General features: G+C 38.1%; 2 protein-coding genes across 6 annotated transcripts in view; one reads left to right on the top strand and one right to left on the bottom strand.

Moving 5' to 3' along the window:
- hycc2 (hyccin PI4KA lipid kinase complex subunit 2) overlaps positions 1-9,105 on the bottom strand; it is a 32,826-nt gene extending 23,721 nt beyond the window's left edge. For all 4 annotated transcript variants that reach the window (XM_088415388.1, XM_088415390.1, XM_088415389.1 and 1 more), the window contains exon 1: positions 8,964-9,105. The gene's annotated coding sequence lies outside the window, so the exon portion shown is untranslated. The remainder of the gene's footprint in view (positions 1-8,963) is intronic.
- A 139-nt stretch (positions 9,106-9,244) lies between these two features.
- LOC148423833 (CASP8 and FADD-like apoptosis regulator) lies at positions 9,245-16,390 on the top strand. Of its 2 annotated transcripts, none has more exons than XM_088416013.1 (9): positions 9,245-9,925; positions 10,345-10,412; positions 10,498-10,859; positions 11,551-11,656; positions 11,779-11,914; positions 12,250-12,314; positions 12,975-13,053; positions 13,878-14,382; positions 15,282-16,390. In XM_088416013.1, the coding sequence occupies exons 2-9, from the start codon at positions 10,383-10,385 to the stop codon at positions 15,406-15,408; spliced, it is 1,410 nt and encodes a 469-aa protein (XP_088272139.1). In that variant the 5' UTR covers positions 9,245-9,925; positions 10,345-10,382; the 3' UTR covers positions 15,409-16,390. The 2 variants fall into 2 exon arrangements, with proteins under 2 accessions (XP_088272139.1, XP_088272140.1); XM_088416014.1 differs by having other exon boundaries at positions 9,245-10,021.
- Positions 16,391-17,898: the final 1,508 nt, after the last annotated feature.

Here is a 17,898-nt window from a genome sequence, read left to right as displayed (position 1 = left end):
AATTATACATTCCAACATAATTAGCATTCATTGGTCGCTAATGGCTTGAGTGCTGAAGAAGTAAGGCCACCTTTGAAAATACACATTACACGCTTATAATGTGTTTCTAACACCAGGTAACTCATTACACTTGGGTGTTGACACTCATGATAAGCCAAGGCAAAGACATGGTCATTCCCGGCTGCAGTTCGGGTGAAGGCTTTAAATATTTACATGGATAGAACTTTCCAGAAATGATTGCTAAAGCAAAAACCAGCCCCCTTTATGTGTCTTCTCTGGGAAAGTTTGCTCTTAATTGTCTATTTATTACACATGTATTCCATGGTTCTAAAATGGGGGTACATCAGATTTTAACATTCATGCAGGTAGGACCATATTAATACTTTTTAATAATGTAAAACAAACAATACATTTTTTTGTCAAATTAAGAGCAGGTATATTGTAACATGAAGCAAATTATTGGTAAATTGTTTTAGCAATAAAACACAGAAATTTAACAAATGATCAATACAATCCATTTTCTGGAGTTGCTCGATAAAATACAGCTAGAGATACCACTACAAATGTAGTTTGAAAATTTAATAAACTGAACATGGATGGAATTGCACTGATTTGCATTTGAAACGCTACTATTTATTATAGTGAGTACTCAATCATATATATATATATTATATATATATATTATATATATATATACATACACACACACACACACACACACACACACACACACACACACACAGCTGTAGCCCAGAGACCTGTCCCCCCCTAACAAAAAATAGCCGATACTTAGTGCAAGTAGTTTAATAAAATAACACCCACAACTCTATATATAAAGTACTCAAATGAACTGAATTGCTTGGAAAGAGCTTACTCTCAATACTCGGTAAGCAGCCCAAATGAGCAGTGCCAAGTCTGAGCAATCCAACATTTTTTTATTTTTTTTTTAACCCAAGGTCATCTTAGCTCACTCAACCATGAATTATTGAGCATGAGCAAGTCCCGTGCCGGTTTGTGCCGCTTCAAACTGCGCATGTATTCTACACGTGAGTATCCAACCAAATTAGATCATCACATCACAGTAAGAATGTGGCAAACATACGGGCGATTCCTGAAACTGAGGAAATCTCTCAGCCTTTCTTGGTGTGTGTTTATTTGCAGGAGGTCTTCGAGGAACGCCCACACACAAACAGTTCATCCAAACACTTTCCCTGGGTAGAAGGATTAACTTCCTAATACGCGACCACGGCGAAACTGACGGCCGTAATCCCCGCCCCGTTGGCCTCTCTTAATCGTTACGATAACAAGCCACTCGGCGATGCAACGGGCTGACTCCTCGGGAACAGAAAGAGCTTCATAAATTCATTCGAATCCCAAAGACATGCTTTTACTTTTTAGAGTCCAGATATTGGATCCCAGGTACTTAGTTTTTTTTCCCCCGTTTTGCGAAAATGGCTGGAAATAAATGAATCAAGTATTTAATAATGAATTACATCAGGTAATTTAAAAGTAATCTTATTTACCTTATTACCTTAAATATCAATCATAATTACTTTAGGTACTTAAATAATTGATTCATTAGGTACCAACATAAACAATTACATTACCGGTAAATCGATTTTTTTAGGTACTAAAGTCATCAATGACTTTATTGTCCAAAGTAATTATTTTAGTAACTAAAGAATCAATCACTTTAGTTACGAAGTAATTACTTTAATATTTAAGTGTATGAAGTAATTAATTACCTTAGCAAATTACCTGAATTGTTTGATTATTTCCCGAAAGTAACTGATTACTTTAGTACTTAGTCTCTAAAAATAGTTGGATCCAAAATATTCCAGTTATGGATCAAAATGGACTGACCCAACATTTGGGTCAATTTGACCCAATTTTCTTGGTTGTTTTGTACATAATTAGGTGATTATTAATCCTTTTTTTTTTGTTTTTTTTTTTTTTAAGTGTGTAATTACCAAAAGTAATTGTTTACTTTAGTAGTTACACACTAAAAATAGTTGGGCCAAAATGATCCAGGGGTCAAAAAGGACTGACCCGATACTTGGGTCAATTTGACCTAACTTTCTTGGTTGTTTTGAAGATAATTAGGTTATTATTCATCCACATTTTTTAGTGTGTAATTACCAAAAGTAATTGCTTACTTTACTTTACAATTGAATTACCTAATGCCAAACATTGACAAAAAAAAGAAAAACTACAGTATTTGTAAATGTAGAAGTAGAAATATGTCTTTTGAATAAATGAAGTAATAGCAAATTCAGCTGTTTAGAACAACTGAAGTTTATTTTTAAGAGGCCCACGAATTACAATAAAAGCCAGGTACAGAGTTTGAACCGCATGCCATTGAAGTTCGGGTGAGCAAAGGTCATCGTCAGACAGTCAATCCTAGTCAATAATTTCATGGGCAAATCAATAACTCCGCCCCTAGGACACAAAAAGTGACATATTACGGCGGGCTCAATACACTGATCTTTTTCAGCAAGAGTGAGTAAATGGCTATAAAATACTGTAGATGACGGTGATGTACGATACAGACAGAGAGGGAAGAATTGTCTGCAGTCTCAGCATCATCCTTCTCTGGGCGCTCATAGGACAGGCGAGGGGAACTGAGGCGTACGCACATGCAGGGCTAAAATTAGCAACTGCAGCTGCAGGGCCAGACGTGCTGCCATGGGCCCGTGTTGCAAAACACCATCTCTCGTTCACACACTCGCTCAGGGTCGCCTCCAATTAGACAAGGCGAGCCACAACAAACAGAAAAAAAGAGCGCAGGTCAACGCCAGCATCATGTAGACTCACACGGAGGACTTGAACGACGACGCGAAACTGCGTGGTGGATCATGCATGCATGTATTAACTACTGTAAATTGTTTTAATTGCCGTTCATTGGTTTGTTAGGCAAAAATTTGATTTTCACAAAACCCTGTTGTGAGCTGAAATGTGTATTTTTACTCTTTTATGGGTTCAGGTATTCAAACCGAGGTTATGTTAGGTTATGTTATTTTTCCTTTTTTTCAAGTGTTTTGCTTAAGGAGGTCCTAAAAATAACCCTAACCCTAATTAACAAAGTACTAGCGTAAAGCAGTTGATTTATAGCACTACTTTAGGTAAGTCGGTACTACATTGATTATTTCATGTAAAAAGTACTAAAGTAATCAATTAATTTAATTATTAAAGAATGAAGGTTAGCAATTAAAGACATTCAACCACAGGTGCTTATAGTTTTTTTTTTCTCTCAATAGTTTAGCTAAAAATGGCTGGTACTACACAGGATATACCAAGGAATAAATTACTTTGAGTACTTACGTCTTGGAGTTACTTAAGGCAGTGGTTCTCAAACGGGGGTACCCAAGATTTTAAATAACCAAACATGCAAAAATCATTTAGAAATAATTATTGAATTACTTAATTGTTTCAGGAAAATATAAGTTTTTAAAACAAATTTCATATTCAATTTCATTATAGTAAAACTCAGATTCTCCCCCACACTAGAATGGTTGGACCCAACTTGTCCTGTGCCACCTCTCGTTACCTGTCAAGTTATCGATTTATTTTTGTGAACGCATCTCTCCTATGTTTCAAAATGATCATAAATGTTCGCAGTTGGAAGGAAATTTTGTAAATTCCCTTCCCTTGTACTAAATTTAAAAAAAAAAAGAATGTTCCTTGTTTAGTGTCCCAGTCCACTCACATTGAGGCAAAGTAAAATCTATAACAAAGAGCTGAAAGCATGTGGCCTTATAATGATTTTCAGATAGAACAAATCAAACAGGCAGATTGTTTGGTTCTGAAGAATGTCTTGAGATAATGGCGACCGGCTTGATGAAAACACGATGGTAATGTGTATTGTACAGATGCAATTGACTCTCATTTCCCTTACTAAATAAATCATAGCATGTCTAAGTCCAGCGTTTAGCCATCGGCTAGCTTTAGAGAAGATCATCAGAAACAATCAAGGCTGTGAAAACTGGGCAGTTGATCACGGACTGAAATGCATAGTAGACAAAAATTGTGTGTGTGTGTGTGTGTGTGTGTGTGTGTGTGTGTGTGTGTGTGGGGGGGGGGGGGTGCTAAGCATGCCTCAACAAAGGTTGACCTTGAGCAAGTCAGACCACAGGCTTTAAACCACAAGGAATAGCTGACAGAGAGGAAAGGGCACAAAAGAAGTGGGTGCATTAATACTCAGAGGTGATCCTGAGAGTGCGGCATGTGCATTAAAACCATGATGACGAGATTTGAATTTTGGCTGCGTAAAGTGCCGGTGTAAATACTAGCATAGCAAAGACAAAATGCCTAAAGCAGCTAACTTTAGCTAAACTAAGAAGCATTAGTGAGACAACTCCCCATGCTATTATCCTTTTAATGCTCTATTTTGCGTTCCAGAGCCCGTTTTTTTTTTTTTTTTTTTAAACAGGCGTCGTGTTGCCCAGCGTTCTCTCCTACGCTTCCCTTCCACGTATTTCCAATCCCATCTCAACATCAAATAGCTGGCGCTAATTCAAAGGCGCCATGGATCACCCAGGCTTTGGCGACTGTTCAACTTTGGACTGACAGCGAGTCGTGACCAGCAAAGAGAGCCGACGAGCGCTGAGTGGAGAGGATGGTGTTTGATGTTATCTAATACTGACCACCCTGTTACATTAAAACAGGTTTCCGTTCTGTGCTGTGCTGTGCGGGACGAATAACATCACAATACCTCTACTTACAAAATTAATTAGTTCCAGAAGTTTACAAAAAAAAAAAAAAAGTGTCTTTACCAGGTTCCACTAGTACCGTACTTTCTGCACTATAAGGTGCGCCAGATGATAAGACGCACCCTCAATGAACAGCCTACTTTAAGACTGTTTTCATGCATACGGCACATTATAAGGCGCATAGATTAGAAGCTACATTAGTGGTTGGGGTTGCGTTACAAGCATATAAGTCAGTCAAACTTGATTAATAGACAATTAGAAATCAAGAATAAACATGATTTGTGAAAAGTACTATCAGAAGTATGGGGAAAAAATACCCTTCGAGTACATTAAAAGACTTTGGCTCAATGCCAAGACAAATCGAGAGTTTAAAAGAGTGTAATTATGATTTCATTCAATGTTAAACCTATTTTTCATCTAATTGCAACCAAAAACCTTCAAATATTGTGTTTGGTTGATTTAAAAACAGTTTCTGGATTTATTTAATAAAATTGTGCTTTCTTTTACAAATCCCTTTTTTTTCACCTTGTCCCCATATAAATTGCTTCAAAATTGGAGTATATACAGGATATCAAAATTTCAAACAGGGTGTTATAAAAAAAAAAAACAGTAAAAAATAACAGTCCTGGCTGTAACCAAGAACGTTGGGACCAGACGCTGATGATTAATTGTTTGCACTTAGCCTCGGATATGCTCTGGTTGATGTATTCACAGATACCGATCAATTATGCACTTTGTTGTTTAATCTCGACTCTTTTATGGTTCCTTTTTGGACAAAGAGATCATCAAAGAAATAGCTCCTTTTGTGCAGATTGCCGCGGCAGGCAGCACGCAGGCAGGCAGACATGATACATGGCAAAGCAGTGAGTCACATCCAGCCGACTGTCAAGCCTGTGCACGCAACCTGCCTAAAATGATTCCACCATGGCTTTTAAGAGCACCAAAAACACATTCAGACGAAGGAGGAACAAAAAGACAAATGCAAATTTTGACACATTCAAAGACAGAAGTGCTCAACAGGCAAAATGCATATGAAGCCTTGAGCTCTTTTATCTTAAAGCTCTCAGAGAGAATTTTTTTTTTTAAATGTCTTCCAATGGGGAACTAGAGAAAAGTGGTGGGCTTGAATCCTGAGTGATTCTCTGAGGCCGTGAGGACGAGCGCAGTGGAAAACAGTCCCCGCTGCTAATCCATGCCGGGCTAATTACAGCTTTGATCCTTTGGGCGAGTGTGTCGCCATCGGAGGGAGGAAACACTCCCAAGTGCCACCGACATTGTTTTTGTTAAACCAGTCACACTTCAATCACACCTGGGATGCACATTGGCACTGCTGTGCTCTGTTCATTTAGTCTCAACTAGCTTTACCTGTCAATTTTCCACAAATTCTTTCCAGTTAACTTTGGGTACAAAAAAAAAAAAAAGAAAAAGACAATTACTCACGAGGAGGTGGGATGACGGCAATGTGCAAAGGAATGCCTGCAAGGTGAGACGGGTGTGACATTTAACATCACACTCCCGCCCTGTTGTGTTGATAACACAATTGTTGCAGTTCAACGATTGCAGTATTTTATACTTTTAATGACAGTGTTACCCCACAATATCACGGTTAACCTACCACAGCCTTGCTACATCATTTTCAAAAGAATGCAACTCTGTGTCAGAACTACTCACTACATGAACGCATTCAATGCCAGGGACGTATTTTAACGTTTTATATAAGAGTCCAGCCATTCAATCCCAGATAGTTAAGTATCAATATCATACTTAAGTATGAAATCGATACTTCAGTAAATTAATTTCCAGATACTTAAGTATCTGGGATTGAATAAAATAAAACGTGAAACTACATCCCTGGCATTGAATGAGTTAAAAAAAAAAACTGCACTTTTCGGTGACTGTTCTTTTACTTGGCTTTTTCAGCATAAGTAATACTGTAATCCACTTGCATATGTGAAAGCAGAGGAAGCACAAGTAAAAACTGCATATGTATGAATGGATCTTATGCAACTGAATATTTTGAGGTGTTGAAGGAAAAAAATATTCATGAATGACTTAATTCTCACACCTTAAAGGGTGAGACAATATTTGGAGAAAAATGGTTTTAGTGGTCCAGAATACAAGGGGCACATATGTTAAAATGTATTCCTGTTTTATTTTTAAACATGCTATTAACTCATGGGAGGGTTAATCTGCAATCATAATTTTATTGTGGTAAATATCGAAAACTGTATCATCTTATTAAAACCAAATTGTTATGCAAATAATGACCTCATTGTTAAAGTGTGTAATCAGACTGGGGAATGCTTTAATGCTGTGGGACAGCAAACAGTAGCAGCAAAAAAAAAAAAAAAACAAAAAAAGGCAAAAGTGGATAAACATTGACTCTGATGCAACAATTTTGCTGGATGTCTTTGTGGAAAAAAAAAAGCTTTTACTTTTTATGGCGTTCTAAACAACAATCAGTAAACTGCAGTCATCTTGTTTTATGCGGCGTGTACGTTTAATGTGAAGCGCTTTCAGCAGGCCTCGCGCCATCAACAAAGTCGACGATTTATTTTTGAAAGCACACCAGAATAACCTCACAATTCATTTCTAAAGAAATGCTAAGCACAGGTGCCATTCGTCACTGAACAGGATACGATGCAGAGACAGATTAAATGGGTAATTGGGAGTTTCTGTTCTAAAATAGCCCGCTGTCCTAGTGATAGTCCCAAAACACACAGCCACAAAGACAAGAGAAAGGGAGGAGGACGAGGGGATGATGATGATGATAATTGAGGATAAGCAGCAGATGGCATGGCTTCAGTTCAGCATTTTTGCCAGTTATGATTTGAAGAACCTGGCTATGCAAAGATGAGCTCAATTAATAAAAGCCAATACTGTTTCAAGCATTGTTAGCTTGAACTACAACCGAACCACTCAAATGCAAATCAATGGTGTTTCAGTGTTAAAACAACCACAGGTGAAATGTGGTGAATGAAAGCTCTTAAAGTGACCATGCGCATGAACTGTTTGGATCGCCTTCACTCCAGATGGATTAGAATTAATCAACCGGAGCAACTCTGGGAAATATCATAATGCGCCAATTATTTCCTAAATGTTTACAAGCCAACAAAACAAATTAAACAGTAAAGCTCAAAGAAAATGATTCACCTCGCTCATAGACAACATAGCGCAGATTTATGCAAGTACATGTGCTCAAATTACTACCACTTTTTTTGTAAAATTACAAATTTTCCACAAGACAGTACAAAGAATTATTTTAGTTTTGCTTCGATAAATCACAACTTCTTGATCGACAAGTACTACAGTATATTTATAACAAATGTCAATAACATAATTCATCTATTGCAACAGTTCACATTATTAGCAACGACACAGCCTCTACTACTGTCCTTTTACGACTTTAATTCTTAAATTACTTTTCTCATTCACCTACAATTTATTTCCTCTTATGCGCTGTAATTACGCTATTGCATTATTATCAAAAAATGCTGTTTGCAAAAACATGAATACATTTCTCCTTTCAAGTACTTAGTTCTCATAAAAACAACGTCCTTATCATTTCTTTAAATAAAATTTATTACTTATTCAATTGTTTCGATATTTTTCTTTTCAGGGGCTCCCATTCAATAAGATTACTCTCAACCACCGTATTATTAGGTACACCTGCTTAAAATGCTTTATTTGCAGACGAAGCATAAAACTGGACATAAGAAAACGTATGATTAAGAATATGTTAACCTGTTCTTCTTCAGGTTTCAGAATATTTGCATAATCTGCTTGACATACAGTGCAGGGGTACCTAACGAAATGTCCAGCGAATGACTCGTGCCACGGTGGCACAAAACCCGCGCGTTAAGAACGCGGAACACTTCCACCCTTGTGTTACCGTGACCACTGTCGTTACATTTCGCGTTTAAACATTAAAGCGCGTTTCACCCCCCGGCTTGTGCGTAAACTTCCAAACCACAGCCGCTAACCACAGTCGCCCCGCCGCGGCTAGCTAACCCTAGCGCGACTCTTTAGCTTGGCCCGCACGGACGTTCTTCCGTCCTCTGTCGTGACCAGGCCGGAGATCACCCGAACCTATCCGTTCGTTGCGTCCCTCCGCTCCACCCGGTTTTAACACTTAGGGCGCCGCGTATTAAAAAGCCTCAGGTAGCCTTCAATGCCATACAAGCAAGATGGTAACGCTTCAAGCCCTGGTATCGTTTTTTTCACTTCCTCGCCCGTGATTCGCGAGACACCCACCTGTAGCGGTGTGGGTTACGGTGACTTCGCCCGCAGGGCAGAGAAGAACAGTAATGTTTGGCGAGGGCGGTCACCCGGATCGAGCGGCTCGCCTCGCGCGGTGCTCCGGCAGCCTGTGACCGAGAGCAGCGCCTCCTGTCCCGTGTTTGTTCGTGCGTGTGCACTGCGACGACGATTCAAGAAGCTAGCCACGCGATTGGTCAAGTTGAGCGGAAGTCGCGCTCGCGTGCTCAGTAAAAGGGGGCGGAGGATGAGGCGTTTAAAGACTGTCGGACGGCACGCTGCAGCGTTCCCGACGGATTTTGTAAAATGCTTAAAACATCAAAGGCGCTTTGGATATTTATTCAAAAAATAAGTATCGACTCTATAGAGACACATAAAATACAATTTGCTCACTCGGAAAACAGTCCGTTTATCCAAAATGCCATGTGACCAAATCCGGGAAACAAGTTCGCGGATTTCCTGTGTGTACTGTGTCAACTACGCTGATTATTTGAACTTGCTAAAATGTTTGCTTTACGGCTGGTTTCTTGGGAAAGAAACGTTAAACATTTGCATAATTTATTTGTTCTTTTTTCATTATTATACGTTGCAAACATTTGAATGCAATTGGTGGATGTTGACTTCCGCCTGGTAATTTGATCATAGCCGAAAGTCACAACGTGTGGCCACTTCCTGGTGCGCCAGCGTTTCGATTTGACTTATATGGGAGGAAGTACAATTTATAACGTCCACATTAGCTTACGTTACAGCACAATATATACATGTTTATTGCGCTATAAATGTGTTGACAACGACGCAAATTTTTTTTATTCTCCGAGAAGCATGTTCCGTTGGTGTGACGTCATAGAAAGTGGACAATCCCTTTCATGTACTGTGGGTGGGGGTGTTGCACTAACGAGTTGTCCACCATTAACACTAACGTCAAAGAGGAGTTCGTAACTTGCTGCGCCACAATTTCGGTATGACTAAAGTGCATTGAAAGAAAGGGGGGCATTGAGTTCAGGCGACCTTGCAAGTATCGCCAGATGCGAAATAATCTGCTAAATCGTGAAAAGGTTTGCAAAGGCGTCGTTGCTGTAGGAACGGGAATTAAAAAGGTTTTGTTCGTTAAAAGTGGGTGGTTTCCGTAAACACCCGTGCAGTCCTTAATAAACGTTATTTAATATTTTAAAAATTTGTTTTAAAATAGTCGTCCTGTTTTACTGTTTTACTTCTGTGCTTTACCACGGAAGCCCCCACCTCGTCGTTGGCTTTGTCCTTTAATAATACTGCGTAGTGTGGAATCCAGTTGTACTAACAGAGAACTTCACGGAAAGTTTGCAGATGTGTAACGAGAAGTTATTGCTCACAGCAGGCTTTTTTTTCTTTTTTTTTTTAGGTTTGGTTTCACAATTTCTGTCCGGAAATTCCTGACCCATGACGCACGTTGACGCTACAAGTTTTATAGTAAGTTTTCCGACCGTTTCATATTCACACGTTTTGAGTTGTTGTTGAGAACTAAAACCAACCGTGCTGATGTTTTATTTATCAGTTTCCAGGACATTTGGACGTTTGTCCTCCAAACCAATGCAACGATCGCAATCTACTTCCTGTATTGATGGGTAGTTCTGATGGAGAAATGCTTCGTGTTATTCATCAAATATCAGAGTCTCTCTGCAGCAACGAACGCTTGAAGGTGTTCTACTTGTGTGAGATTCTGGACTCAGAGAATACAGCAGCTCGTATGAAGGAAACGCTTAAGTCCAAAGTCATGAGTTGCGACACTGGACGTCTGTTTTTGGCTGAGCTCCTGCTGCATTTGAGAAGATATGACATCCTGAGGCAGGTTTTTGGCTACAGCAGGAATGAGGTGGAGAGAGAATTGAGATCGAGACAGTTTCTTCCCAGATTCCGGTGAGACAATAACCTTTTCCTTTTTTTTTCCTCTTTGATGTCCTTCAACTTGGATCAGTTAAAAGAGGAACTCAAATCGAAACACTTCTCTGCTGCCCTCTAGTTAAAATAGAAGAATTGCATTTAATTACATTACTTTGCTTTGTCATATAACGCTAACAAAACTCGACAAAACAACAAAAACAATGTTGTGATTGTTGTGACATCACACGTCTCATGATCTAACGCCAATAATTTTTACTTACCTTCCATTTTAACATCAAGAAAGTATCTTACATGTCAGTATTTCACCAAGAACATTTTAAATGACCCACAAATCACAAAAATGAAACTGTTTAAAACAAATATTTGGTGCTAGTTTTACAAAGCTTGCGTCCGTTACACTCAAGGTGGTGTTAACATGAAAATGTGTGTGCATTAAATGTGTGAATTTTTAAGAAATTTTCAAATTAGAACTTTAAATAGTGCCATGCTATCTGAGTTTCTAACATTTTTAATTTGCAGAAAAATGCTCTTGTTGATGAATAATTACTATATCGGCATAGTAGGCAGGCATCATAGAGTCACGTTTTTGGATACAACTAAGCCATTAAAAATTCAGTTACTTATTATGTCCCACTTACTATTCAAGTACTGTACTGTAATTGCGAATCACAAAATTTTCTCATTTCATCCCTGCTCCCTTGCGCAGAGTACTGATGGCTCATATAAGTGAAGACATGGCCAGTGAGGATGTGAATAGTGTGAAATTTCTGCTGGGTAACATGCTACCACGTGAGAAAATGGAAACTACCACGGTAAGGAAAGATGTCAGTGATATTTCCCCGCATCTTTGGGGGGGGGGGGATTCTGTTGCCACAACAGACATGATTGAGTCAACACTTTCACTTCTCATTCAGAAAATGTCCTGCTCTTACAGAACTTCCTGGACTTGATTATAGAGCTAGAACACCTTGATAAGGTTTCCGCCCAAAGAGTGGACTTTCTGGAGGAATGCCTAATAAATGTAGGCAGGGTTGACCTGGCCAAAAAACTGAAGGTGTACAAGATGTCAGGTGAGTGATGCAGTAATTTCCCCAATGTGCTACCATGCTTGAAAAATTATGCATTATTGAGTAAATCAAAGCCAAGTGCCAAAATCCATTTTTTTTTTTAACATTTGAGAACAACTTCAAATAGTCCCAACACATGCATATGTCCAGAAATTCAAGCTAATAGCTATTCCAGGTCATAAAGCATCATCCACATCATTGAAAAAATACGATTATGTAAAAATGTGTCATACATTGTAGGGAAATGTTCACAATATGAATGAAAATAGTCACAATGCTGGTAATGGATTAGTCATTTCCCCGTGTTTAAATCCTTTGTGTTTCACATCTGATTTTAGTAAACTTACCAGTTCCTGAAGAGGTGGTCCCAGTTCACTCTGCCCCGGTTCACTATGCCTGCCAAGTAAGCTTAAAACTGATACAGTTTATATATGTAACTGTTTTGCCTTTTTTTTCTTCTTTAAACATTAAAAAATGTTTCACTGATTAAACAGTACTCAACTTGGGGGGGTTGATCGCAGGTACGTTACTTTAAGGCAGTGCTTCTCAAATCGTTGGGCGAGGTGATCGCAGGAAAAAGGCTCTGTTTTTGCCATGTGAAATGTAGTTGCAATAAAGTAATAAATTTCACCAACTTCTTTTATTTTCAGGCACTTTGGTGCACTTTTTTTTTCGTTTTAGACTAAGCTATAACCCGTATAAACACGATAAAAATAATTAAGTTGTTGAAATTTGATTTATATTGCATTTTTCTGTTGTTAATGTTAAAAAGGATACATGTGTAGGTATACTTAAACAATTTTCATCAATAATAATCTTTTTTATATTCAGTGCATCGACTGGGGGGGCAAAAAGTTTTCTCTTTTCTCAGGGGGGCCTGGCAAAATATAGTTGAGAAACACTGCTTTAAGGAGACAAATTAGGATTCGGGGTGACCTAAGGATAGTATACTCCCAACTAATATATTCATTAATTGATCAAGAAGTGTGTCCAGAATGCTTTTGTTGCTCGGTTCTAACTCACTTTGAATTTTAAATGTCTACATTTGCATTTGTGTGTCAAGAGTCCAGTCAACCAGTACACATTTAGCAGTGACCCCAGAGGAGTGTGCATCATCATAGACTGCGTGGGTAATGACGGAGGTAAGAAACTTTGAACCCACAATTAGGCTTTATATATACAGGAGGATGCTTATGTTTTGTGTACAGTAGAATTTGGAGGTGGCACTAAAGTACATTATGTTTAATAAAATGTGATCATTTGAAATGCCAATCCGCATACAAATTATGCGCTCACTATTGTATAAATAAAATGATATATAACATTTTACTATTGTCCAATATCCAATCTGCCTGTGACATGGCACACATCAATTTGATACTCTAACTTCTCCCACAGATAAAACAAATATCACATTTTGACACCTTAATACAATAAAAAAAATAGGAAATTTTACCTTTTTTGAAATATATTTATATTTTATATATATATTTATATCATATCACCCTCTACAATTGAATTTAGCTGCAGACCGCTGTGTGCACCAACAAATTATGTTGTTTTTTTTCTTCCACCCAACATCCCTTCATTCCCATTGTGGTTTAATGCCTTGAGATAAGCGTTGAATTTATTCATGACCACTCGTACCTCAAATAAATGGATAATAATTTCAGCCTCTTGCAAGAAAATAACTTAAGGAATTAATGAAGAATTTTATATATATATATATATATATATATATATATATATATATATATATATATATATATATACACACACACACACACACACGCTGAATTAAATAGTTTGTCACTTTTTGCTTCAATCGCTTTGGCCACCTGAGGGCAGTATAATACAGACATTGCTATCCCTAAGGGGAAAGGATTGTTGTGGCTTTGGGAATAATAAAAGTCCGTATGTGTGACTGCTGGTTAGGACCACGTGACACTGTTTTTCTCTTCCTCAGGCATGCTGGCGCAAACGTTTCAGTCACTCCACTTCAGCGTGACCCTGCACAAATGGCTCGGTTTGGTCGAGACGGTTTCAGCGCTGCGAGGGGTCTTCCAAGGAAGTCAACAGCAAAGCGGCGACTGCTTCGTTTGCTGCATCATCAGCCGCGGTACCGGCACTCACCTGCTGGCCACAGAAACAGACTGCGAAGGGCTCCGGCTCAAAGACGTCCGCCGCCTTTTCAGCGGGGACGTCTGTTCCGCGCTGGTTGGCAAGCCGAAGCTATTTTTCATCCAGAGCTACAACATCGAGACGGTCCAAGCCTCTTCCGTTGAGAACCACAGGGACGAGGACCTAGAGTCAGACGGTGGCGGCGGACGGTTGGTTGCCGATTGTATCCCGTCGGAAGCCGACGTGCTCTGGAGTCACTGCTGGACCGGAGAACATCAACTACGGCAAGGTCAACACCACTCCGTGTACCTCAAGGCTTTGACGGACGCCCTTGCGAGAAGCCGGGGAAGGTATGGACACATTCCAGCTTTTTTTAAATAAAACTCACTCACTTCAAGCTACTTCCCCGGAAACAAATCACAAAGTAGAGGCAAATCACTACTTAAGTCTAAAATTTAAATTTACTTCAATAAGGTTCCTTGGGATCAAGATGGAGTTAAAGCACTACTTTTGTTGAAATCTCAACTCAATTAAACCTAGTTCCTTGGGGGGGGGGAAATCCTACAAGATGGAGGGAACGCACTAGTTTTCTTGAAGCTCAACTCCACTATAGTACCTCAAACAAAACACAAATCACTACTTTGTCTACAATTTAAATTCACTTCAATATGGTTCCTTGGGATCAAGATGCCACAAGATGGAGGCAAAGCACTACTTTTGTTGAAATCTCAACTCACTTCAATATAATTCCTCAGAAACAAATCACAAAATGAAGCAGTATTGTTGAAATCTCAACTCACTTCAACTTAGTTCTTGCGAGGGCGGGAGTGCAAGGTGGCATAGCACTACTTTTGTTGAAGCGCAACTCAATTCACTTCAATTTGGTTCCTTGGAATAAAGCACTGATCTTTTTTTGAATCTCAACTCCCTCCAAAGTAATTCCTTGAAATGAAAAGACACAAAATGGAGGCAAATCACTACGGTAATTTAAAATGTTAATTCACTTCAACGTAGTTCCTTAAAAAAAAAAAAAAAGCAACGCAAGACTTTTTCTCTTCAGCCTGAGCACCAAAACAGTCTTTTTTTTCCTTTTTTTTTTTAAAGTGACAGAGTAAATTCACAAGTCAGTGAATTTTCTTTATTTAAAAAAAAAATCCAACCTATTGTCGGTAATACGCTCATCAAGCATTTGCTTTTTTTTTTTTTTTTTTTGTGTAGTCCTAAAAAATGTTTTGTGTTATTCCAACAGGAACAGACATGTGCTTGATCTTCACAAGGAGGTGAATAAAGCGATCTTCGAGCACAACAGGGGGCATCCCGAGGATGAATACGAGATCGACCTGAAAACAACTTTAAGAAAAGATCTTTACTTATAGATTTCAAAAGAGGCTTGTTCGTAAGCACAGTTCATGAGGGGAACAATTATTTCCGATGAATTTGTTCTCTTCTTCTTTTCTGACAATAAATAACCACAGGGCAATATTAAATCTTAATAAGTTTTCTGTACTTTGAATGCTATTTTGTAAGCGTGAAAGAAAAACAGTTTGAAAGAGTGATTTTTTTTTCTTACTAAAGAGTACATCAAATTATTCTACTTTGAAATATACATATTGAAGCATCTTTTACCTTAGAAATTGCACACTTACTGTACTAACAATGCGAAAAAAAAACTGACGTCAAATCAATCCCACTGTAATGCTGAAGTGCATTTACATTGCAAATATGCTTACCATTTATGATGTCAGTTTTATAATGAATGTATATTTGTATATTTCAATGAAGCTAAGAATTTCAGCACATCAGACACCTTGATATCATCTAGGTATGCATGTAGCTTAATGTGTCTTGTTCTATTTATTCTGTGCCACTTTTCTTGCCACGTACGGAATTCAGCTAAAAATCAGATTTGAAGGTTTTTGTATTTTGCTTGGATTGTTTTGAGTTTCCTCATTCTTTATTATTTGATGTCATCATACGCCTTGTATACATTTAGCGTATTCTGATATGATCTGCCTGTATTGACTATGAACATGATGACAGTTCTTTTTAGAACTGGAGTTGAAGTTAGTACACAGAGTTTAAGGGGGAGGCAGATTAACATTTTGTATGTTTTAGACACGCATGACTGGTGTGCCTTTTATTCTTAATCAAATTTATGGCGTTTATTTATAAGGGTAATATGAGTTTGAAATATTAAGTCAACAATTTGGGGGAGGGGGGTTTCAATTATTAACTAATACCAGTACTGTATTTTTTTTTCTATAAATGAAGTATCACAGTTCATGTGATTAACTTTTAAATTTCTACTGTAATACAAATTTTGCCAGGACCAAATAAAGTGCAAAAAGTGTCTCCCTATCTGTGTTGATCATGGATTATTCTTACCGCTCTAACAGTGAGCAGTGTACTTGAGATAATCGTCATAGAACATGCGCACAAATTATTTACTTCATATTAAGACTCAGAGGAACAATAATATCAGCATTAAAAAGTCCCAAGTAACAGGAAAAAGAAAATTTCTGCTTGGATTTGAAATTATTCCAGCGTGCTTTACAACACATGGAACATTTCCAGTTCGTATATTACGTGAGTTGTATAACATTGATAATTTCCCACCTAGTGTAACAGACAACATAAGCATTACCCTAAAACAAATTTATTATTGCTCACTACGGCCAAAGCTTGCTTTGTTTTTTTTTTTGTTTGTTTGTTTTAAGATTAAGTAGCTTGACATTTGTAGTTAACGTGACGGCATACGACAATCAGTTGTTTCTGTAGTACCAAGACTCACCTGTGGGAGGCAGTATGCTCCTACAGAGCCATTAGAAAATGTACTTGCGGAAGAAATAATAGAGGCTAGGCTAAAACTGTTGTCTTATTTTATAACTAGATTGAATTTGCTTTTTCTCTATTTAATACCAGTGAACGTGAGGATAAGCAGTTGAAACACAGACCAGTGTAGAAAGTTAATGTTGAACAAAAAGGTAAACGCCAGGATAGAAAGGTGCTAAAACTCACCCCAAGCACGTTTCAGGCCATTGGTGAACAGGTTCACTTATTTCTACATCCTTAGTTTCGAAACTGCAGCTCGTTCTAAGGTAGTGCCCCCATTTAAGCACTGTCATCATTCAACATGCTGCTTTATTATTGCAGTCAGGTGCACAGGAATTCAAATCAAGGTGAATGCACTTCTTCTTCTACGACTAGCAAACAACATTTGGTGCTTTACCGCCACCTTCTGAAACGGAGTGGGTCTGAATAGTCCTATACAGTATTTCATATCTTCCGCTTTTATGGTACACTCAAAAGATAGAAATAAAAGTTTAAGACTTAGTTTAGGAGTAAGCTGGCTCTAGTATTCAAATATACTTTATGGGGTCTCAATAACTAGCTGTGCTTTTTTCATTTTTATACGTGGCCGTTTCAAGATAAGGAAATAGAAATTAGCACTTGGGAGAATAGGAAACTGAGATTAGTTTCCTGCAGTTACAAGGAGAATTCCTATATTGTCTTTAAACATAGTTATGATTTATGTCTTTAAAATGAGCTGCCGTTGTTTGTTTTGTCTGCTGAATTAAATTATTTGCATCAAAAACACTAGTGGCACTTGGTATATATGACTACTCAAGAATAGGGTACAGTACTTGGACTGGACCCACATACACTGTTTATAAATACATATAGCTGTTTTTTGCGAATTAATTGCACGTTGATTGAGATTAATTGCAATTTTCAACAACTTTCTACATTTTCTACGAAGCTTGTAACAGATATTTGAGTTGATATTCAACGTTATTTTCTAATGAACGGCCGAGCAACTTTAAAACGTTTAAAGTGTGCAGTTGATTCTCCTCTCCTCTAAGTTT

This window comes from Hippichthys cyanospilos, chromosome 5 (assembly GCF_059441005.1).
Source record: "Hippichthys cyanospilos isolate Australia breed blue-spotted pipefish chromosome 5, RoL_Hcya_1.0, whole genome shotgun sequence".
In the NCBI taxonomy this organism is placed as follows: Eukaryota; Metazoa; Chordata; class Actinopteri; order Syngnathiformes; family Syngnathidae; genus Hippichthys; species Hippichthys cyanospilos.
This window is presented reverse-complemented; position numbering and strand designations above follow the sequence as displayed.

What these genes read in the sequence shown, in the direction of transcription:
- LOC148423833 (XM_088416013.1), top strand. Translation starts at nt 10,383, where the DNA reads ATGACGCACGTTGACGCTACAAGTTTTATA. An exon ending in TTGACGCTACAAGTTTTATA is followed by an intron (nt 10,413 to 10,497) that starts GTAAGTTTTCCG and finishes TTTATTTATCAG; the next exon opens with TTTCCAGGACATTTGGACGT. An exon ending in CAGTTTCTTCCCAGATTCCG is followed by an intron (nt 10,860 to 11,550) that starts GTGAGACAATAA and finishes TCCCTTGCGCAG; the next exon opens with AGTACTGATGGCTCATATAA.